This window comes from Mesocricetus auratus, unplaced genomic scaffold (assembly GCF_017639785.1).
Source record: "Mesocricetus auratus isolate SY011 unplaced genomic scaffold, BCM_Maur_2.0 Super-Scaffold_4256, whole genome shotgun sequence".
NCBI classification, from domain to species: domain Eukaryota; kingdom Metazoa; phylum Chordata; class Mammalia; order Rodentia; family Cricetidae; genus Mesocricetus; species Mesocricetus auratus.
In genome coordinates, this window is record NW_024429182.1 from 115,444,863 (window position 1) to 115,468,773 (window position 23,911).

General features: G+C 46.6%; 1 protein-coding gene and 1 long non-coding RNA gene across 4 annotated transcripts; both read left to right on the forward strand.

Moving 5' to 3' along the window:
• The first annotated feature begins 4,563 nt into the window (after positions 1 to 4,563).
• Positions 4,564 to 6,459, forward strand: LOC106021755. The gene is made up of 3 exons (XR_001196930.3): positions 4,564 to 4,801; positions 6,086 to 6,290; positions 6,401 to 6,459. It is a non-coding gene; the product is annotated as an uncharacterized LOC106021755 (long non-coding RNA).
• Positions 6,460 to 17,358: 10,899 nt separating this feature from the next.
• LOC101828386 lies at positions 17,359 to 23,385 on the forward strand. Of its 3 annotated transcripts, none has more exons than XM_040729373.1 (7): positions 17,359 to 17,469; positions 18,761 to 18,778; positions 20,316 to 20,517; positions 20,663 to 20,910; positions 21,536 to 21,734; positions 21,876 to 22,093; positions 23,279 to 23,385. In XM_040729373.1, exons 1-6 carry the CDS (start codon positions 17,380 to 17,382, stop codon positions 22,091 to 22,093), a joined length of 975 nt encoding a protein of 324 aa, XP_040585307.1. In that variant the 5' UTR covers positions 17,359 to 17,379; the 3' UTR covers positions 23,279 to 23,385. The 3 variants fall into 3 exon arrangements, with proteins under 3 accessions (XP_040585307.1, XP_040585303.1, XP_040585313.1); XM_040729369.1 differs by lacking the exon at positions 18,761 to 18,778 and adding an exon at positions 18,823 to 18,891 and having other exon boundaries at positions 17,365 to 17,469; XM_040729379.1 differs by lacking the exon at positions 18,761 to 18,778 and having other exon boundaries at positions 17,365 to 17,469.
• The last annotated feature ends 526 nt before the right edge of the window (positions 23,386 to 23,911 follow it).

Sequence of the window (23,911 nt, forward strand, 5' to 3'; positions counted from 1 at the left end):
AGCTACATAGCAAGTTTGAAGGCAGTCTGGGCTACATGAGACCCTATCTGAAGAAACTAAACTAAAAGTTAGGCATGGTGGCTCACTCCTGTAATCTCAGCACTTAGAAGGCTGGAGCAGCAGGACTGCCACAAGGCTAAGGCTAGTCTGGACTACAAACCTATTCTTAAACCACTGTTCTTAAAATGCCTAGATATTAAAGAAAAGAAAATTCAAAACTTCAGGCTTTCACAGATCTGAACATTGCAGACATGCTTCCCTTAATGCCAATGGTTAACAGAGGTAAATACAAGGCGACAGTTTGCCAGTCTGCATCTGTCATTAGCAAGGAGGGTACCTATGACCTGGCACCAATGCCACTCAAAAACAGCTATTGCTGCATGGTTCTTGTCAAGCTCATTGTGTCCCATCATGTCACTGTTTTCTGCTGATACCAATCCTGGAAATAAATGAGGCTCAACTTATTTAGTTGGACTAACTTTTCTTCCTAGTCTAAGACTCTGGCAGAATCTGGTGTCTCTGATGTTTTCACTTACTCAAATATGGTGGAATAAAACCATCATTTATTTGAGCTCTTAGAATTAAACATGTTACAGCTGATTCAAACAACATGCGGTTACTAAGCCATAATACTCCCATAGTACGGACTAGGACCCAAATCTGTTCCCCCACCCCCATTCCTGAGCCTAAATTTGGATCTTTTCCTTGAAGGGAATTTAAGAGATTTAAACAGACTGGTCTAGAGACAGGGATGTAATATACTCACTGGAAAATCACCCAGTCAACAAAACTCCAGTTCCCAGTTGTCTACTTTAACAAAACAAGCACATGCTTCTTAGAAAGGGACCGACTAGATGTGGGCATTACCTTCCATATGGCTACCCGTCACTTTGCCTCCTGCTCTCCCATTTCCTTCCACGTCCTAAACATTAATACATTAATCTGAAGGTGGAGAAATGGCAAGGGAGAAGGAAGAGACAAGAAGCAAAATCCCAAAGTACAGGCGGCACTCAATACTGTCCTTTTACTATTTATACTTTATAAACCATCAACTGATTTCTAGACACCTAGAGTGGACCTCCTCCTCTTTGTCTTCCTAATGCCTGTATAGCTCAGAATCACACCCACCCCCAAGCACTGCCTAATTCCCTCCTCTCTCAAACTGCGTTACATGCCACACACCGTTTACAGAATCCTCGGGCCTGTATCTGCTCCACTTGAATTATGCATGTCAAAGGCATGGTGTGCTTTCCGGGACTCACATACCTGAAGACAGAAACAAGACAGCAAATTATCTTACAAATTGAAGGAAGAGCTTTTTCACTAGAAATGAAAGCAGCTGTCAAGTGCATGCTCTTGGGTGCTGCAGGATGGATGAGGGTAAAAAAACGTGGACCAAGCCGGGCAGTGGTGGCGCACACCTTTAATCCCAGCACTCGGGAGGCAGAGGCAAACGGACTCTGTGAGTTCAAGACCAGCCTGGCCTATAAGAGCTAGTTCCAGGACAGCCGCCAAAGCCACAAAGAAACCCTGTCTCGAAAAACCAAAAAAAAAAAAAAAAAAAAAAAAAAAAGTGGACCAGTAATTCTCTTCTGTCCAAATACACCTAGGGGCCTGACCTAGTCCAATTAGAAACTGTGGTGACTTCTAATTTGTGCAGAGTGAGTGTAGAAGAAGCAAATGTGGTATTGGATGTGGTGTAGAATGATCCCCTCAATACAACAAGAAAACTCTGACATATTTAATACTCGGTATAGTTTTGCCTATTCCTAAAATAGCACAAATATATATGATATGCTATTTTAAATGCTCTGGATCAAATTTGGTTCATAATCCCTGGAGACCAATGTGTGCAAGTTGCCCCTGACCCACTAAATTTAACTATCTGCCTGACATTTTTTGAGCACTGCATAACAATATGGCTATCTGCTAGTTTACTGTAGAAAGCACAAAGTCCTTGTGCTCACAAATAAGGACTAGGGAAATTAGGAATGTTAAACACACAGGATTGTGTCTTCAAAGGAAGAGATGTACAACCTGTTTTCTGCCCAGAGGGGTGAATATGGTTAATAGTCTGGCCAGGAGCTTCCCCAGACTCACCATCTGGACCAAAGGTGGTTAATAACCTAGGTGACCTTTGTGCCATCTGTAGGGCCAGGCCACACCTGCCCCACAACCCTTACAAACACAACTGAAGGTTGCTAACAGCCTAGTAACTAACCACTGCCCTAACTATATAACTGAAACCACATCAGTTCCTTCCCAAGGCCCTTAGGATAACATATGCAGGCTATCTGCAGAGTCCACCTGTATATAAGAGGTAACTCCTACTTTGAAAAGAGTTTCGTAATTTTATGCCTTATTGTGCATACCAGATTGATTGTGTCACACAAGGAAACTCTTTTCCAAAGTGACTATCTTAAATTTGCCTAAAATAAACCATTAGGGGTCAGACTCTAGAAGTTTGAACCAACACCAGATACGGAGTCATGTTGAACGCAACTTCCTTCTTGCCTCACATGAATCGACAATGCTGGCCTGGTGTTTACAGAGACCACCCCTACAGTTTACAATCTAAGATTTCGTAGAGGAAATTATACCCTGTAATGACGAACTTGTAAAGGCCACAGCTATTTACTGGATCCCTTCTTAAATGTGAAGTATCTTTAAAAATCATTTTATGGACTTCCTCACAAAGTGGCAAAAAGCAACAAAGTAACTAAGTACTTAGCAACAGTCCTTTTCTTTTTCTTTTTTTGATTTTTGAGGCAGGGTTTCTCTGAGGCTTTTGGAGGCTGTCCTGGAGCTAGCTCTTGTAGACTAGGCTGGCCTCGAACTCACAGAGATCCGCCTGCCTCTGCCTCCCAAGTGCTGGGATTAAAGGCGTGCACCACCAATGTCCGGCTTCCAATATAAGAAATTTTAAACATTTAGCTACTTACATAACAACTACAGTCAGTAATAGTCATGTTTTTGTACAGTTACTTATCAATTAAAAATCCATGAGCATCCCTAAGAGAAAAGGGAGGAGGAAGCAGAACAGCCAGAGACAGATGGTCACTAGAAGGTGAGACACAGCTAACTAGCCAACAGAATGAGCACAAATGGAAACTACCTGTTGTCGGTCCATGTACCAATCCAATGAACTGGGAAGTCTCTAGAAATAGGTGTGAGCCATTTATTTAAGACAACAAAAGCCATGAAAGCTGTGCCTAGCATGTTTGAGGCCCTGGCATCAATTCCTGACAGACAACAGTAGCTTTAAATAAAATACAAAATGTAAGTCCATTTGTATTCTTGTGTTTAGAATTATACAAGCTTCTAGAGATGTAATACTTCCATATTATTGCATTTTCAGGTGGTACTTCTGCCCACGTCACAAATCAAAGTCATGGATTGTGAGCAATATGATGTGGGTGTTGGGAATCAAAGTCCAATCCTCTGTAAGAGCCACGAATGCTCTTAACTCCTGAGCCATTAAACTGGCAGCTAAATGCACCTCACCAACCCTTCACTCCAACCTCCTCCCATTCACCCACACGATCTGAAAGCAATTCAAAAGCAATTTGCATAGACTACTACGTACAAGAATTCCGAGCTGGAAAAAAAATTACTGCTACAGGTGATTCCTCAAAAAAAAAAAAAAAAAGAGTCGTCGATTCTGAATGCCTGGATTGGTAGACATTTTATCAGCTCTTTGAATGTGAATATGTACGTCTGTATGTATGTATGCATGCATGTACCCTTGTATGCACATACGTATGCATGTGTGTGTGCTTAAAGTTTAGTCAGTATGGGTGCGTATTTCTTCTCGCACATCTGCTCGCCACCGCAGCTCCGTGGGTCACCAACCCTCTTTAAAAAGAAATGGAGAAAATAAAAGCACAGAGAAGTTGGATGGAGGCCCGGGTAGCTTACCCATCTCTTCTACTCCCATTCCTCTGACGTCTGCCTCTGCAGCCAGCCTCCCGAAACCCCACTGTCGCCCACCGCAATAGAGCCGCCAGCATCAGGTGTACGGCTTTTGGTTGTAGCTTCTCCCTCCTTCCGGTGGAAAATGTGTCCACTTCCTGTCTCTTGGGCATGGGAGGAAGTCCCGCCTCATGCAGCCGCGCGTCGCCAATCACTGGCTTGCTGCTTGGCGACCCCGGGCGTCGGAGAATCACCGGCAGGCTTGCGGTTCCTGGTTGGCTGTGGAGGGCTGCTCCCCTTGCTGGAGCCATCTCGGGGACTGCAGCCAGCCGCCCCGCCCCAGCGACACTCCTCGCGGCCTTTCGCCACCCTGCTTATCGAGCACTGGCTGCACTGAACCCCAGCAGTGCCTTTACTCGGTAGCCTTCTTTTCTCCTCCTGGCTGCAAGCCCATGCATCTTCACCGAGAAAGGGACGGAGAGCATCCCGGCCTTCCTTGGTCAGGGACGTGTTAATTTTGAGTCTAAGAAGCAAAATCAATTTTTTGATTAGTTTAACGGGGGGCAACCCCAAGAAGGCCTCAAATGCTGAGAGACTGACTTGTTTGGCATTTGCATCTGGGTAGAGGCAGACTTCCTCTATGGTCATTGCCTTTTCTTGGGGGTGGGGGGTGGGGTGGGAACCGAGCTTAAAAGGGAAAGCTCGAGCATGCGCAGTGAGTCCTTACGTGACAGGGATGACTTGGAGCCAGTGTCCATGCCCCGCCCATCATTAGGTTGTAGAGTCACCATAATACCCGAGGTTCCAGCAATAAGGACATCAATCCTTTTGGATTGAAAAGCCCATCTTGTTCCGGTATAACACGTGTGCAGTGTGGCCTTATTTCCAAGTAAGTTTACTTTGTGGGGTTGAAGGAAAGACATAAACTTCGGGGGCTCCCCCAGTAAGATGTCAAGAATTCTCCAGGAATATGCAAACCAAAAGCTGGCTGTAGGAATGAATTCAAACAGAGTTCCTTTGGATTCTTAAAGCTTGGGGCCAGAATTGAAGCAAAAAGCAGGATAAGGAAACAAGACTTGGTGGGTGAAAGCAGGTTTAAAGAAGAAAGGGTTTTAATGCAGTCCAAGGTGTATGGGTTCTATATATAAACCAGAAGCAAAGATGTTAGTTTGTTACTAGTTGGAGCCAAACCCACTTAATTTTTCTTACTCATTTAAGATGTAACTTTCTGGGCCATGACAGGCTGTAGAAAAGACTTGTAGGCCTCTGACTCAGCTCTTGTCTGACCTTGCCCGGCCTGCTTCAGTCATTAGGAGGTCAGATGCCACACAGGATAGGCTGCCCAAGCCCAGAAGCGCACCAATCCTGAGACTGTGTGTATCCCTAGACCCTCTCCTTATGCTGCCCCATAATTTTCCCCGCTTGGAGTCCTTCTCCAGCCATCCTCAATGATGAACGGACCAAGGACCCGGGTTAATGGGGTTAACTCAATAAACAAAAGACTCTTTGCTTTTGCATCAGAACGGGTCCCTTGGTGATTTGGTGGGTTCAGAATTTGGGCACAACAGGTAGCACACTCCTTTAATCCCAGCCCTCAGGAGGCAGATCTCTGTGAGTTCAAGGCCAGACTGGTCTACACAGAGAGTTCCAGGCCTGACAGAACTACACAGTGAGAAGAAGGAAGAAGGAGAAAAGGACAGAGCCAGGGCTATGCAGTGAGACCACACTCCCATTTTCTAGGCATGGCCTGTGCTTTCTCAGCCTGGTGTAGACACACAGTAGCTTCTCTGCCCGAAATGCTGCCCTTAAATTGCCCATCCTAATGTTTCAACCCTTTAATACAGGAAGGAAAGAAAGAAAATCATATCATCTGAAAATGATATTTTCATTTCTTTTCTGATGATTTTGCCTCCCCAAAGAAAATCCACCACCATGTTGAACACTAGCAGTAAAAGTGGATATTTACGTTTTCCTGTGACAATAATTGTCTTTTAAGTCTCAACCTTTTTGGGGATGTCTTTCACAGGGGTCACATATCAGGTATCCTGCATATCAGATATATATATTATGATTCATAACTATAGCAAAATTACAGTCATGAAGTAGCAATGAAAAAAATTTTATGGTTAGGGAGTCATCCTAACCATATTTTTTATTGACCTTGAATCTCTAGACCTTTTTTCAGTATGTTCATAGGTATCCTATATTGGCGCCTTTAGATGGATTCTTTTTTAATTAAAAAGCCCCTGTGTGGCTGTCAGAGGACAGTTTGCAGGAATCATTTCCTTCCATCCACCATGTGAGTTCCTGAGATTGGACTCAGATCATCAAGATTGGCTGCAGATGCTTTTCATCACTGAGTCATCCCTGGGACCTGGGTGGGTTTCATTTTCTCACACTTTTTACTGGTACATAACAAGTTTTAACTATTAACCTATGCAACCATTTTGCTGAAGCTTCTAATAGTTTATCACTATCATCTTTTTAGAAAGAAAATCATAGCTCGGTGTCAGTGGTGCACATCTTTAATCCCAGCATTTGGGAGGCAGACGCAGGTGGATCTCTGTGAGTTCGAGACCAGCCTGATCTACAGAGCGAGTTCCAGGACAGCCTCCAAAGCCACAGAGAAACCCTGTCTCAAAAAACAAAGAAAAACAAACAAAAATTGAATAGGTGGAGATTTTGCCTTTTCTTCTGGGAAATGTCAGGGTTTTAAAGATGACACTCTATTTTGAATTACAAAACATTTTGATGAGAATACTAATAAAGTCTTTGCCCATAACTCTCAGGTCAAAGTATGCTGTTCTTTTGGGACAACAGTAGAGTCTGTACACTGATGCATAGACTCTCCTGTGAGTGACACTGAAATGCATGCCCATGGCTCTATGGTATTAATTCAGCGCTAGTATTTAAAATTGGATTTAAATTCTAATCTAAATTTAGATTCCTTATATTGGGGAGTGTTGGAGCACAGTCCCAGAGCAGAGTCGTTCGAGGATTCTGAGTGCTTGTGGGAAGACTCCAAGAAAATAAGACAAGAGTCTTATGACCTTGGTTTCTTCAAAACACAAAATTGTTCTTGGAATGTGTTTTCACGCTCCTCCGGGTGTGGTGGGTAGGAGTGAATTTACTACAGCTGTTGTTATTCATAGGCCTCTATGGAAAAATGCTTTTGTCATGTGTGGCTTGTCCCTGTGATTGACCACCTTACTCGGATGACTCTTAACCCTCAGCGTTTAAGTTGTCTGATGCTCTGAATAAAGTTGGTTATTGCATGAGACTTTAGTCTGCCTCATTCTTAGGCTCTACTCTCAGATCCCACTGCCTTTAGAGTGGTAAAAAGGAGCATTTTATATTGTTGTGTGATCTGTAAAAACAGAAGAAGCTTTAGAGTAACCTTTTAAGTTTGACAGAAAGCTTAGTGTAACACTGTCTTAAATGACAGATGCATTACAGTGTAGATGCAAAAACACCTGTATAACAACAGGGTTATTCAACCTCTGTTTTTCTGGGATTCTGATATATTGTATTTTGCTTGGAAATTGTTGTGCCCAAGTTGCGAAGATCCCCAGAGACCACTAGGAAGACAGACCTAACAAACTGCAAAAAGCAAGGCTTTATTGCTCATCCAACCATGACAGGAACCCTGTCTAAGCAAGCTGATGCAGCAGCCTCCAGAGGGAGTGAAGTTCCCTGTCTACTGCTAGGTTTTAAAGACAAAAGTTACAGGATTACATCAGTAGGTTTGGGTTGGTTTCTGTCTGGTTGACATTTGGGAACAATTAGGAGAATTTCTCAGTCATATTTTGGCATGAAATACCTGTATACCAGTTATTCTCATTGGTCAGTTCTAAGAGGGAATATTCTGTGGTTTCTTTTTTTTTTCTTTTTGGTTTTTTTCGAGACAGGGTTTCTCTGTATTGTTTTTTGGACTATGTCCTGGAACTCGCTCGATAGACCAGGCTGGTCTCAAACTCACAGAGATCCGCCTGCCTCTGCCTCCCGAGTGCTGGGTTTAAAGGCATGCGCCACCACTGCCTGGCTTATTCTGTGGTTTCTATGGCTTTGCCTTGTTACTTGCAGGTGGCCTGTTGTTCATAGATACCAATAGTTTTCAGAACTATATCCTGGAGACTACAGGGGAGTTTTTGGTCTTCACTGGAGTTTCTTTGTGTTCAGTTTTGGCCCTAGGCTCTGGGAGGCCAGAGATCTGGAGTTTCCTTGTGTCAGAGGCCTACGTGTCTTTTCTGTAGCCTGTCATGGCTGCTAAAGCAGGGGACTGAGTGAGGGTCTGGTCCCTTCAGTGGGTCCTGGAGATGGAATCAAGTTGTCAGGCTTGGCTGTATGTATCTTTAATCACTAAGCTACCTCACAAGGACCATGTTTGTTGGTTTCTTTGGTTGGTTGGTTGGTTGGCTTGCTTGAGACACGGTCTCACTGTGTATTCCAGACTGGCCTTAAACTCTTGGTTCCTCCATGCACTAGGATTACTGGTGTGTGCCACCACCACACATTTTCATAGGAGTTTAAGATGATTACTTTTCTTCTAAGATCTGTTACATTAACCTTCTGTTTCATTTCCCGACTTGTTTCCAATACAGCTTCACTTGTGCTCCTATTATAATGCATTGTTGTTGTCTCTCTCATTGCTCTTTAGGTTATAATTAATTTTTTAAAAGATTTATTTATTATATATAAAGTGTTCTGTCTGCATGTATGCTGCAGGTCAGAAGAGGGCTCCAGATCTCATTACAGATGGTTGTGAGCCACCATGTGGGTGCTGAGAACCGAACTCAGGACCTCTGGAAGAGCAGTCAGTGCTCTTAACCTCTGAATCATCTCTAGCCCATAATTAGATTTAAAAAAATGTCTAGAGTACACTTAACTTCACCAAAAATAAATAAATACATAAACAAACAAATACTTAGTGGTTCATGCCGGGCAATTGGTGGTATCTACATATACACATAAGATGCAAAGTCAGTAAAGAGCTTGAGTTTCTTTGTTTCACCAAAGTGTGTTCTTTATGTGTTTAGTTACTGTATCTGTGGTTCACATGGAGCCATGATTTATCTGTCATTTTGTAAACTGTGCCTTATGTAAGTCCCTTCTTATGTGATGCTTTCAACTTGTATCACCCCCCTTCATGGTGTCAGTGTGATCATGTCTCCTTTGGTCTCCTCTGCCCTTCAGAGCTCACGTCTTTATTTTTAGTCCTTTACATCGCTGTTTTGTTTCTAGGAACGGACTGCTAACATTAGTAACTCGGCAACCCATTGGCTAACAACCAAACACCTGTCATCTCCCCAGGCAGACTCCACTGCAAAATCTTCCCTCCCCTCTATCCGGATACCGCTCACCAACGCTCAGCTTTTCAGCATGGCTGGCCTGCTCTCATCCCACCCACTTGGCTCTGTAGAATCTCAGGGTGAGGCTAACACTGTCCGAACTGAAAGTCCAATCTCCCCCAAGCTGTCCTGGAGTAGGAGGTGACAGGACACACCCACGGGTGGTTCTTATCTAAGACAATCAAAGAGACTGCTTGGGCCCGCCACCTCTCCTGCCCCTGTTGAACATTTTTCTCTTCTGGAACATAACTGGGGTTTTTTGATTGTTGTTGCTTTGTTTAATTCCTTTGGTTTTGAGACAAGATCAACAGAGTTCAGGCTGGACATAACTCCGGATGGCTCTGACACGGTCTCCCAAGTGTTGGGATGACGGGCGTGTATGCACCAGCAGCACAGCTCTGATAGCTGCCTTGATAATGGCTTTCACATCTTCCCATTTGTTCCTCAGGATGAGTCATGGGCCAGAAAGACAACAGAATAGTGTGACTTCATCATGCTACCCAGAATGGCATGCAACTTAAAACTTGCAAGTTGCTCGTTTCTGAAAATGTCCATGTAAAGCTTGCAGACAGACCAACCTGCAGCACACTGCAGATGAAAAGGGACTGCTATCCATCCGTAAGCAGCCAGGGAGAGGCTTAAAATGTGCTTTTATATCTTGTGATAGTTTTGTTTTGCTTTGGATTTTTGTTTGTTTTTGACACAGAGTCACCTTCTATAACCCAAGCTGACCAACCTGTAACCCAACTAACCAAACTTGCAGTGATCCTCCTGCCTCAGCCTCCCAAGCACTGGGTGAAAACCCCCCTGCCCCTCCCTCTCAGGAGAAATCCAACTCAAGCTAAACTTTCCATTCTGGATTAACCCCACTTGTCTCTCCAACTAGCGGTTCTCATAAAAGCCACAAAAACTCCTCACCTCACCACCCCTCTTGTCTCTTAGAAGCCTTGGCCTTCCCAGTCCCACAGCACACAGTCTCCACCTGCTCAGAGAGACAGCCACCCTTCACTGTCTGATAAAGGACAGCCTGCCTGTGTGAGGTCAGCCTCCTCTGTCTTTTATTTTCTTTCTTTTTTTTTTTTTTTTTTTTTTTTGAGACAGGGTTTCTCTGTAGCTTTGGAGGCTGTCCTGGAACTCACTCTGTAGACCAGGCTGGCCTCGAATTCACAGAGATCCGCCTGCCTCTGCCTCCCGAGTGCTGGGATTAAAGGCGTGTGCCACCAACGCCCAGCCTGTCTTTATTTTCATGCCACCTCAATCACAATCTAGCATGAAGTATGGCTTGTTTTTTTTTAATATGTTAACATGAGACATTGAAAGGACACAAGACTCCTAAGTAGTGTGCCTGTACCAAAATTTCTGAGATAACCAGAACCTACCGAACATGGAATCACACAAACAGATGCATGGCACGAAAAGCCGAATGGGAGCTCTGGCTATCAGGAGTGGCTGCTGTGACAGGGAACTGGTAGAATGTAAGTCCTTTGACTTTGGTTATAGCATCAGCATGCAGCTAGTGTTTTCCAGGGGTTCTTCCTTAAAAATGAAAGGAAAAGTCTCCAGCAAAGCAGTCAGGTGAAGCAGTTTCCTAACTAGCTGGGACTTCCCCTGACTAGAACAGCTGCAGCTGAGTGACCACTAGGACTTCAGGAGCTCACCGTGCCTGCTAATGTGGCTGGCCACTCTCTCCTTCATGAGTGGTCATTTTCCTCTGTAAACTCTCATGAAGAACTGACACCCTGTTCTTACTACCCTTTCCAACTGTGCATGAGTGGACACACCTGGACCTGGGTGCTATGGCGACCTATGAAGACCAAGATCTGGCTTAAAACAAACTCTTTTCCATAACATTTTCCCTTAAGCCATGGCTGCTGGTCTGAATTTACAGATTTACATGAAGAGTGGTATGTTAGGATGGGAAGGTGTGTACCAGGAGGACATGGCTGTTCTGTGGGCACTAAACATCTTCCTCCTCCATGCTGTCCCCAGCACTCCCGAGAGTGTTGATTCCTCCTCTCTCTCCAGAATTCCATGCCTTGCCGCACTTTCCCTGAGGAAGCAACTGGAAGCTGATCCCATGTTCCCAGCCTTCCACTCACCGTGTTTATCCATCTCCCTCCCTGTGCCGCCACACTCTTCCTGTTAGTGAGTGTGTAGGCTTGCACTGTAGTATCCAGCCACCTGTGAAGTAGAATCCATCTCTCAACCACACAAGGTATGGCCCTGTCACTCTCCCTCTTTTCAACCACTGAGCTACTGTCAGGGACCTCCGGCCATCAACCAGGTACAGCTGCCTCACGTACTCATAAGAAAAGACCCTCATAGAAAGTATGTGACTCGGGACCACCCTGCTACCTGCCAAATTCCAGAAACAGACCTGCGGCTTATCTAGGGCATAGGCTTAATAGAAGGTGGATTGTGAAAGATAAAGTTAGAGTCTGCAGTTAGGTTACCAGAGGACACAGGATGCCCTACTCATCCCACTGACCTTCCGCTCTGCCAGGTTCATCGCAGCTAAAGCACATCCCCCATTCCTTCCCCTCCTCCCTTCCCCTGTATAAATCCCTTTGGGATGAATAAAGTTGTCGCCTTGATCAGACTCTTGTCTTGGCGTCCGTCTTTGTATCCCCTGCCCCCCATCTTTTCCCTAGGTGTCCACCAGACCCACAATGAGTGTCCTGCGGGTCAGGACAAGCTACCTCCCAAGTCCCCAGATCAGTTTTCCTAAGCTTTATTTAATCCTGGAAGCTTACTTCAAATGTCCGGGGAAAGGTCTTCACCATTCATATTTAAAACTAAGGAAATGGCCAGACAGTGGTGTTGCACACCTTTAATCCCAGCACTTAGGAGGCAGAGGCAGGTGGATCTTCATGAGTTTGAGGCCACCCTGGTCTAGAGTGAGCTCCAGGACAGCCAGAGCTACAAAGAGAAATCCTGCCTTGAAAAAACTTTTTAAGAAAATGAGGAAGTATGAATCATCTTGCATGGAGCTTGTCTGGTGGCCAGAATGGCGGGACAGAAGGCAACTGAGAAATAGTCTCTAGAAAGGATGTGTGCTGCAGGTCACTTGTTCCAGGCAGGGAAGAAAAACTACTGGCCTGCCAGGCACCATTAGGACCTGGAAGATGAAGGACACTCACACACCTGCCCAGGGTCACTTGCCCTGAGTGAGCAAGAAAAATCCACGGGCTACCCCAATGCTTTGCTGGGCCCTATGATGAACCAATATATGGTGGGGCATTGGGGAGGGGGAGGGGACAGAATGGCTCCTGTGGAGAGAGGATCTCAAGAGGTGAGGGTGGAATGGAACTGTCTGCTTGTCATTGTGGCCATGGGCTTGGGCTGCTGCCAAAGGCCATGCTTGGATCCTATGACCCTGCTACAGTCCCGGTCTGTGTTGATGTCTGTGGCTCCTGTTATCACCGACGACCTTGAGGATACCAGGGGCCTCAGTCACCACATGTGCCCCGTTGGTGCCCGAGGACCATGCCACTGCAGGGGCCACCCCAATCTGAGTGGTCTGCATTGTCACCTGAGGGCCATGGAGACAACCAGGCCAGGCTGCAGCTGAGGGCCATGTCTGAGTCCATGGCCTTATTGCACCTGGGGTTCATGTTGTTATCCATGGCACCTGTTGCTAATCAAGGGCCTTTCAGATGCCCTGGGTATGGGCTACAACCTAGGGCCATGTTGATGTGTGAGGGCTACCCTGAAGCTTGGTGATGCTGATCTAGGGAGCCTGTGCTGTCACCAGGGGCCATGATGACAGCCAGGTCTAGAGTGCTGCCAGGGACAATGTCTGTGTTGATGTTAATAACCCTTGTTGCCACTAAAAACCACAAGGATGCCTGGGTTCTGGGCCACCACCTGTGTCCGTGTTGGCATCAGAGGAACATGCAGCTGCCTGGGCCATCCTGATCTGGGTAGCCAGCATTGCCACCCAGGACCAGGGTATCATGCAGACCTGAGCCACTGCCTCAGACCATGTATGGTTCATGGCCCTATCTGTATTGATGTCCCTGGCTCCTGTTACAATCAAAGGCATGCCACCGCGCTGGGTCTGGACCTCCATCTGGAGCCATGTTGAAGTCTGGAGACTACTCTACTGATAGGCCCATTCCACTCTGAGAGGCCTGTGCTGCCACCTGGGGCCATAGTGAAACTTGGACCAAGCTGCTGCTGCTGCTGCTGCTGCTGGGTATGTCTGGGTCTGTGGTCCTGATGCAGCTGGGGTTAAGCAGTATACTATGTAACTCATGGGTCACACTACAGCTTCCATGCCGAATTTTTGTTTTGGGTTTTATTTATTTATTTATTTATTTTCTTGGTTTTGTTTTTTGGTGTTTCTGATGAATTGTTTGTTTTGGTGCTACTTTTAAATTTTTTGAGGGGGAGGTTGCAAGGGCAGAAGGTTGAAGCAAGGGGACAGGGAGATGAGTAAGATCAGGTTACATGGTGTGAAATCCACAAAGAATCAGTGTAAAAGGTAAAAACAAACGAATGTTAAAACCCAATTCTGCGTCTGATAGGATGAATAAAGACAAAGATGTTGTTTTCGTATAAAACTAAGATGGTAGCCGGGCATTGGTGGCGCACGCCTTTAATCCCAGCACTCGGGAGGCAGAGGATCTCTGTGAGTTCGAGACCAGCCTGGTCTACAAGAGCTAGTTCCAGGACAGCCTCCAAAGCCACAGAGAAACCCTGTCTTAAAAACAAAACAAAACAAAACAAAACAAAAAAAAACTAAGATGATTCACAGCCGGCTTTCCCACCAGAAATGGTAAAGGAATTTCATCTGTCTAAAGGAAAGAGTATCAGAGAAACACTTAGACCTTCAAGCATGCAACTGTAAGGGGCATTCTATTCTCTCTTAAAATATACTGCAGCTTAAAGAAAATCTATAAAATTGTCCTGTGGGTGAACAATGTATATATATATGACAAACATAATGTAAAAGACAGGCAGGGATGGTGGTACCAGACCTACAGCACTGATGGTTTCTCCACGGATGTGCAGTTCCAAGCACATCCAAGTTTCAAGTAGCTTGTGTGAAGTGGTTATTATCAGTACCATACCCTGACCGATGGAGCTAACTGGCCAGTTGAAAAACTAGTTACATTGTAATCTCTAAAGAAACTATTAATAGGGGGCTGGGGGACAGGAGAGTGGGGGTGATTGGGGGCTGGGGTTACAAGCCTTTAGTCCCAGCACTTGGGAGACAGAGGCAGGCAGATCTCTGTGAGTTCAAGACCAACCTGGTATACAACAGCTAGTTCCAGGACAGTTTCCAAAGCTACACAGGGAAACCCTGTCAAAAAAACAAAAACAAACAAACAAAAACAACAAAAAAGAAACTATTAATATATGAGACAAAGAACTGGAGCTAAATGCCAGAAGATAGTTAAAATGGAGTCTATTTGAGTCAGGCTCTTACCTTACGACACATGTGAGTCTGGAGCTTACCATGTAGCCCAGGCTGCTTTCAAACTTTCAGATCTTCAAAATGAAGCTTCTTGGGTGTTGGGATTACAGCTGTATGCTACCACACCCATCTTAAAATGAGTAATAAAAATATTCAAATATGCCAAAGGGAGACAGGGAAGGGAGAACAAAAAACACACACACACCACAAACCACACAAATATACATCTCACACACACACCAACACACACACACATACCCCAGAAGAGAAAATCAGGTAAATAATGGCAGACCAAAGTTTAACCATATCAATTATGCATGGTATGCATCCAAGGTCTCAGATACTCACCAGGCTGATCACCCGAGCCTAGAGTTGACACCAGCCTGAGCAACAAGTGAGACTCCCATCTCAAAATCAAAAGTAAATGTAAAGACACAGCAGACATAGGTCAATGGGGAGAAAGGAAAGCCAACCAGTGATAAAAGACATGATGCAATTAGCTAGAAGACGTTAGCTAAAGACTTCAGCTCAAGCATTAGCACAGGTACAGGGGGGCATTCATAACAAATGTCAGTTCATCCAAAGATGTAGCAATCATAAAATGTTTCTATATGTAATAAGAGTCTCAAACTCCACAGAGCAACATCTAACAGAATGAGAGGGAGATAATTCTGCACCTGTACATAGCAGGAAGTCTTTCCATCATTCTGAACTGACAGAAAATGGTGTAAAAAAGAAAACTGAGGTTCATATAGTCAGCGGTGATATGAAGGATATCGTCAACTACCTTGACCCCATGTGTGCTTACAGAACACTGCGCCTGAACCTGCAGAATACGCGTGTGAGGGTGCAAAGTAAATTCGTGGGGATTGAAAGCTAGCTCTTGTTCTCTGACCAAGGCAGAGACTCAGCCTTGAATACCCTGAGGCCAGTGTAGAGAGGAAAAGGTGCTGAGGAGATCAGGCAGTCTTGGAATCAGATATCAGATGTTGAAAGGTGAGATGAGAAAGTGTGGTAGAATATTATTTTAAGGTGTGTGACTTTTGTTTATACTGCATGTGTTGAACCCTGAAGCTGTGTTACTGTGCCTGTCTAAAACAGAAGATCCTAATAGTGAGGCAGGAGCAAGGACAGGCAGGGCTGGCAGGCAGAGAGGATAAATAGAAGGAGAACCAGAGAGGAGGACATCAGGGACCAGCTACCCAGCCATCTAGCCATGGAGTAAGAAGCAAAGTAAGATGCACTGAAGAAAGATAAAAGCCCCAAAGGAAAAGGTAGACAGGTTAATATGCAATAAGAAAAGCTGGCTATAAACAAGCCAAGCTAAGGCAGGTCACTCATAACTAAGAATAAGGCTCCATGTGTGATTTACTTGGGAGCTGAGTGGCAGACCACCTCCCCCCCCCAAAAGACTAGAGTAAAACATCGCACTACCGGGAAGAAGGCACCATTTACCTTCCTGGACACCAGCCCTGAGGCTCTGGTTTCCTGTCTGCCCCCAGGGTCATAACAGAGGTGCTGCTGCCTCATTCAGATTGGCTAGGACAATGGTGCTGAGATTCTGGCCCCAGGCTTCCTGGTTAGCTCCCTTTATCTGCCAGATCCATGGCCAATAGCCCTCTTTCCTCTGGTCTCAGAAGACAAATGTCTTACAAGGAGTGAAATGTGGTGACTACTGTGGGTTCTGGAGACACACAAATGATGGGGGAACAGAACACCAGAGTCTATGAACCAGAAGCAAACTTTACTCGAGACACCTTGGGGCAAAAAGAAGCTTAGCAGCTAACTGAGGCCACAGCCAGAGTCCAGGCTTCTAAAACTGTGGCAATAGGGGAGGGTTTGAGCCTCTTTTTATAGTGAAAACTAGGCATCAGGCATGGGACAAAATTTTTACAACTTTGAGATTAATCTGAGTCTGGTGTGCCCAAACTCTGAACCCCCAAATCACAAGAGACCTGACCCAATGCAAAAGCAAAGAGTCATTAATTTTACAAGTTAACTGGGATTAACTCAGGTCCTGCATCCATTCCACAAAGCAGGAGGAATAGGAGGGACCTCAAGCAGCAATGGGGCAGGGAAGATATTGGGGGAGAGCAAGGGGAGTGTCTGGGGGGTCCGTTATTTGCATAGCAACAGTCTCAAGATTGGTGCATGGCTCTGAGCTGGGGCAACCTGTCCAGTTGTTGATTGGTCAGTTGCAGCAAGGTTGCTATGCCTAGAGGCCCTCCCAGGGTAGTTGCTACCTCTGTATCCCTCTGTTATCATAAACCACATCCAGAACCCACTTGCTAACTTCTGATTGGTTCCTTGACTCATGGAGGGCAAGGCCTGGCAAGGTCAGGAGCTGAGCACTAGCTCCTGAGTCAGGGGCCTTTGTCTTGCTGGGTCTTTTCTGCAGCCTGCCATGGCTGCCAAGGCAGGGGCTGGGTGAGGGTCCCTTCCGAGTCATGTTCACATTTTAAGATTTACAATTTCTTCTTATGGTGTTGGCTTAAGGTACTTGCAGAAGCCTGCAGCTATCCTGACACAGCTGCTCTTCCCTTCCTGGGAAGGATACAGGACAATGTGAAGTGGAAGGCTGCATAGGGGCAGTAGCTGAAGTTCAGGACATGGGAGGATGGGAGAGTCATAAAGCAACTATTACAGGTTAACCTTGGTCCATGGGAGTTGTAAGGCTTAGTTAACCTTTGACCACTGATGACGCTGCTGGCTATAAGGAAAAAAGCCATTGTCAGATCTCAACTCTCTAGGCTTACAATTTTATATTCCTGGGATCTTCACTACAAGGTAAGCCGCTTACATTATGGGCTCTGATTTCTGATTGGGGTGGGGTCACAGTGACTGGAGCCTCTGGAAAGGGAGAGATGGTCAGAAGAGGTGGGCTTCCACTCTGACCAGGTTTTAACTGCAGGTACCTGGCTGGGACCAGTGACCCCAAAGCCAGTCACAGGGACTCCCTGCCACTGCTCTGTTTCTGATAGCCAGGGTCAGAGAAAGAAGGGCTCAGGTCTCCAAGTCAGGATCCCCAACAGGGTGGGCAGTGTTGTCAGCCCCTGGGCCATGGGATTGAGAAACTTGCCTCCCAGGTACTGGTGGTTCCAGAGTGTTGTTCTTTTGTCTTTTAATGTAACTAAATGAATGAATGCTAAATGCTAGGGTAGCTGCTTCTCTAGTCAAGAAGAAAACAGGGGTCAATACTTCCTGGGGGTGGGGCCTGAGGTAGAATTGTATGTACCATTCAAGAGGTCCTGGCATTCCAGAGGCAGTCCCATACACTAGTTCAGTCAGATCAGCTCAGTTTGAACACTGATTCTACCACTTTTTAGATGTAACTTTAACAACCTCCCCAAGCCCCATTTTGCCTTTCTTCCAAATGAGAATGCCAGTAGGATCTACAAGGCATTGTTGTTGGGGCTAATTGTGGACTTCATATAGGTTTTGGCAATAAGCATTATAGTTCGTTATGGGTGGAGCATCAGCCATGAACCTGGAACCCCATTTGAGGGGCAAAGGCCAAGCTGATGGCAGCCAGACTGCCCCTCCCCCCATGGGAAATTTTAGGGAGAGTCTGGGCTTTCCAATTGAGTGATTCCTTTTGATCAGTGAGGCAGGGGTCAGAGGGAGGCCACCAGCCTTTGGGACCCATTGTTCTTCTCCTCTGAACTGAGAAAGAGGTATTCTCCCCAGCTCTCTGCTTGGTGCTCAAATGTGCATGCTCCTGTCAATGGGCAAGTTCAGGAGCCAACTACACCTCAGATAAACAAACCCTGCTCTCTGGCCTTGTCCTTATCGCAAAGAGTTCTCAGTGCTTCACAATGGTCAGGTGATGCCCAGCTGGCCAACCTTATTGTCCCCAGTTTACAGATGAGGAAGTTGAGGTGGAGAGAGAAGGGAATTTTTGATGTCTCCTATGGAGAGGTGACATATATCTCTCAACCTGTAATCAGCCATCCAGTGCAGACTTATGCAAAACACACAGATGGTGAGCAGTCAGAAGAGGGAGACAGCTGAAGCAGTCAGAGCAGGGGGGGGGGCATGTGAAGTAGACGGTGGTGATGACTGGTTTTTCTCTCCCTAGATGAGCTGCTCATCCCAGGTAAATGGAGCAGACATCCTTGGCTCATCTTGTCTCCTCTGCAGGCAGGGTGCCAGCTGTCTCAACAGGGGCCAGGACAGTTCCATAGCTGTGACTTCTGCTTGACCCAGTGGGTATGGAATGAGAGGGAATCTTGGAGTAAGGTGCTTTTTCTATTTAGTGGACATTAGAGAGAATGACTCCTGACGGAATAGCACAGGACACAAAGGTGCACAGAGTGCTGGGGTAAAGGGTCATTTGTTGCTGCCAGTCCTTTTAACAGTGCCCCAATATCCCCCCATGCCCTCTGAAACCAAAGCTCACATATAACCATGGCAGTGAGATCATCCTTCCAAGTTCCCAGAGCCCTCTGTTGTTGTTCAAATAAATGAAAGACCCAGAGAATGATATTGGGGCTCAAGCTTCAAGATGAAAATCAGGAAAGCAAAGTAGCCAGTCACTAGCTCTTACAGCTACCTCAGGCTGGAAGTGCCTCTCCTCAGCGTGGCTGGAGAATACTGAGACTGAATGTCTTCTTATCCTAAATGTGGCTGGAGAATGAATGCCTGATACTAAGACCCTGCTCCTCTCTTATGTACCTCCCTAATGCTGGGATTAAAGGCATGTGATCCCAGGTACTGAGATCTTCGTTGTGTGAGCTGGTTCTCTTTAGAATTGGACCAATCTTGCGTAGATCTGGGTAGCCTTGAACTCACAGAGATCTGTCCACCTCTTAATCCTGAGTCCTAGGATTAAAGGTGTGTACCGCCACCTCCTAGTTTATGACTACTTGGATTAAAGGTGTGGGCCTGGCTTCTATGGTGTATGGCTGCCTTTGCTCTCTGAATCCTCAAGCAAGCTTTAATACATCACTACTCTCTGTTCCCAGTAACGATGAGAAACTAAACTGAATTACTCAGTTCCTATAGAAAAAGAAAAAAGAAAAAAAAAACAAGCCATGTTATTTCTTTAGTACATGGGACTCATGATGGTCACATGGTTAACACAGATTAACGTGCTTATTCTAGCAAGATTTGACATTCCTCAATTTCCTCATGAAAATAAGGATACTATCCTATCTTGGGATTGTAGCAAGGAGTTGATGAATGCATGTTTGCTCTTGAGGTTATTGTACATGGCAGGTATCTACCCTGGCCCAGACCTCACTGAAGTTTTCCTGTTTCTTAAGGTCCACCTCTCAACCTAGGTGCCTGCTGACACCCAGAACCCGGTGTTGCCTGTAGGAATGACAAGAGGGAACACACAGAAGGAAGGAGACCCAGGAGCTGGGAGAGGGAGGAGAGAAGAGTGGCAGGATTTGGGATTAGTGGGGATAAGGGTGGGTATCAGGGAACTCCCAATTGCTGGACAGTATACAGTCCTTAGGGAGGCTCAGGGAAGGGTGCCTCTGTGGTTTTCAGGCCTCTGGAGTGTCTTAAGGATAGGGAGGCAGGCGTAAAGCAGTGAAGACCACCAGCCTAGGACCTCAACCCAAACCAGGTCTGACCCAGCTAGGCCTGTGCACACAACCTGCAGTCTGAGATATTTCTCCTCTCAGAGCCTGTCAGGAGCATCCAGCACATTTGCGTTCTTCTTCTCTGAGAAATTCCTGAGGCAGCACTTCCAGGAGGTGGAGTTAGACCAAGGCGATCCTCAGCCTGGAGACCTCTACGTGTTCCAGTTGCGGTCTTCTAGGGCGCAGTGGTTCGGGGCCCATGTGGGTGTTTACTGCGGCCATGGAGAGATCATACACTTTGAGGGTGAGCGAAAACAAACTTGTCCAGTGATGAGGGGGCTGGACCGGGATGAAAGCATAGGTCTCCGAAAGGAGCGGCTGCCCAGGTGAGAGACTTCAGTTTGAGGAAATGCTGGCTCTGATTTTCCCTGGGTCCGCTATCCATGCAGGCAGGACCTCCAGAGGTGGCAGACTACAAATGCTCGTGCAATATTGCGACGGTATGGTGCACAAAGAGGGCCTCTATGCGATGAGGCGCTCCCGAAGGCTCCTGCGTGTACTTCGCAAACTCGATGGCATTGACCCTAAGGTGCTGGAGCAACATGTGCAAAGAGCTATGAGCAGCGATCCTCCTCGCTACCATCCTATTAGAAGCAACTGCGTGCACTTCGCGCTGGGCCTGTTGGGCATGGACTCAGTAAGCACTGCTCGCCTAGCCACACAAATCCACGTCCTAGCCCCTGAGGTCTTTTGTTTGTTTATTTTTTGTTTTTCGAGACGGAGTTTCTCTGTGGCTGTGGAGGCTATCCTGGAACTCGCTCTTGTAGACCAGGCTGGTCTTGAACTCACAGAGATCTGCCTGTCTCTGTATCCTGAGTGCTGAGAAACTAAACTGAATTACTCAGTTCCTTATGTGGGGAGGGGACATGGGACACAAGCCATGGAACCTCTTTAGTACATGGGACTCATGATGGTCATGTGGTGCACATAGATTCACAGATTGGCCTGTGTACTGTAGCAAGGAGATCCAGGGGCTGGGAGAGGGATGATAAAAGAGTGGCAGGATTTGGGGATAAGTGGGTAACGGTGGGTGACAGGTAACTCCCAGTTGCTGGACAGTATGTGTTCCTTAGGGTGGCTCAGGGCAGGGTGCATCTCTGGTTTTCAGGCCTCTGGAGTGTAAGTGCAGGGAGGCAGCTGTGATGCAGGAATGATCTTCTGCGTAGGGTCCACCCCAAGCCAGGTTTAACATCCGTGATAAGCAGAATGACCCAGCTATGCCTGTGCATACAACCTACAGTCTGAGACATTTCTCCTCTTAGACCTTGGTAGGATCATCCTGCACCTTTAAGTTCTTCCCTGAGGAGTCCATGAGACCACACTTCCAGGAGGTGAAGTTAGACCAAGGCGATCCTCAGCCTGGAGACCTCTACATGTTCCAGTTGCAGTCTTCTAGGGCGGAGAGGTGCGGAGCCCATGTGGGTGTTTATTGCGGCCATGGAGAGATCATACACTTTGAGGGTGAGCAAAAACCAAATTTGTCCAGTCATGAGGGGGTGGGCTGGGATGAAAACTCTCTGAAGGGGGAGGCACAGACCGGTATGGGACTTCAGTTTGAGGAAATGCTATCTCTGATTTGCACTGTGCCTGCTATCCCCACAGGCAGTACCTCCAGAAGTGGTGTTGTAAGCAAACAGTCCCTCAGTGACATGAAGCGCTACGGAGGACAGCTCTTGCATGTGTTTCGCAAATGTAGTGGTGTTGACCCTGGAGTTCTGGGGCACAGTGTGCAAAGAGCTATGAGCAGCGATCCTCCTCGCTACCATCCCAGAAGCAGCAACTGCGTGCACTTTGCGCTGGACCTGTTAAGCATGGACTAAGTAAGCACTGCCTGCCTAGCCACATGTACCCCCATCCCAGCCCCTGAGTTTGCTAACAAATGCACCTGCCCCAGCAAAATTCAGATGTTCCCCTCCCCTACTACACTCAGACCAGTTTCCCCTAAATTTAAGGTTTTACTCTGTAGTCCAAAAGCCCCCAGAAACAAACTGGTGTGCCTATTTGTGAAGTTACACACTATGAAACCCTTTAGAGCCCTTGCCGGAGAGTCCTCAGGCCCCAGTTCTTAGATCCAGACACAGTTCCTGAATACTGACAATCTTCTACCCAGTGCTGGTCCAACCCCATCATTCTTCCTCCTTCAGGAGACCTTTCTGAAAGGACACACCAAGGCCAAGTTCTCAGCCCCAAGAGACTTGTTTCCCCCAGGGAGACAGAGGCCGGGGACAGAAGATAGGGAGAGGGGAGGAAAGGGCCAAGGGAGAAGGGGAAGAGAGATTTTTCCAGAGGGACAAAGGACTGACTGTCTCTGGAGAAAGTGCAGGCAGATGTGGCTCATGGCAAATGGCAGTTTATAAAGGAAAAAGACACCCTGCCCCGTTAGGGTGAGTTGGTTTGTTGTGTTTGGACATGTTAATCAGGGTAGACAAAAGGGGGTTTTTGATTGCTGGACTTCAATACTTTAGTATGTAGACCTTGGTGGTCAGCCTCAGGAGGAGGCTGTTGTCAAATAAGGGAATAGACCTTGGTGGCTATAATCTAACAGTTGGCAAAGCCAGGGAATGGGGGAGGGCAAGACCCACCAGAGCCTCCTTTTTGCCATGCTCAGGCCTACCTGACCCCTTCACTTTCTGTTGACCCAAAGTCCACCTTTCTGAGTTCCACCCGTTTCCAACCAGCCCACCAGTTCTGATTGGAGACTTGAGGATCCTAGGTCTACACTTCAAGACAGCCCTTGGGAACTCTTCTACTCTTCAAGCCTCACCAGGAGTTTCCAACCACTCAACCCCATGCCCAAAACTCTAGCCCAAAGAGATGTAATAACCCATACATAGCCCAGTTTAGGGTTATCTTTCCATCCAGACCTACTACTTCCCTTTCTTGCTTCCCTCTCTCCCTCCCTCCCTCCTTTGGGTCTTGGGAGCAAAGCTCCAGGAATCACAACGCTCTGGAGACCTGGAGACTACATCAGACTAAGTCTGTGTTACTTCTCCCTTCCCTCCTAGATGTCAATGGACTTGGACTTTACCAGGGATTGATGTGACCATGAGCCCTCCCTAGTGGGCCAGAAGAGGCTTCAGTAGGGATCATTAAAGTGTTTTGGAAAACTAAATTAGGATGTTAGATGTTCTCTCTGCTCCACCTGGAACTGCTGTGCTCCAGAATGCAGTTAGTGCTTGGGTCCTGGGTCAGCCTGCTCTTAAATTCCTCTTCTTGTAGGAAACTGCTAATCTTCCCCCTTAGTAGGCAGGTTACCCAGAAGGATTTAGGTTGTATGAACCGCAGGTTGAAAAGGTATCATCCCTTCATCTCCAAGGTGTTCCAACCGATGCCTTCTTTCAGCATACTCCCCTTCCTTCACTGAGTAGGTTGGAGGATCCCTAGATGTCAGTTGATGGAGTGGTGACAGGAGGTTTGGAAGGTTGTACTGTCATCAGTCCAAAAGTCTGGTTAACTTTCAGACCTGTACATGCTTGCATTTGCTTTAAGTACAGAGGCATGGCTGTTGGGGGTGGGGGTTCTGAGTGACTGGGGCTGGGCAGGTGCTGTTCCTCCTCCCAGTGTCCCCACACCCCAACTCCTTCAGCCCCTGGGTGGTTCTGGTGCCTTTCAGAATCCCCTTGCCTTGGCCCTCGTCC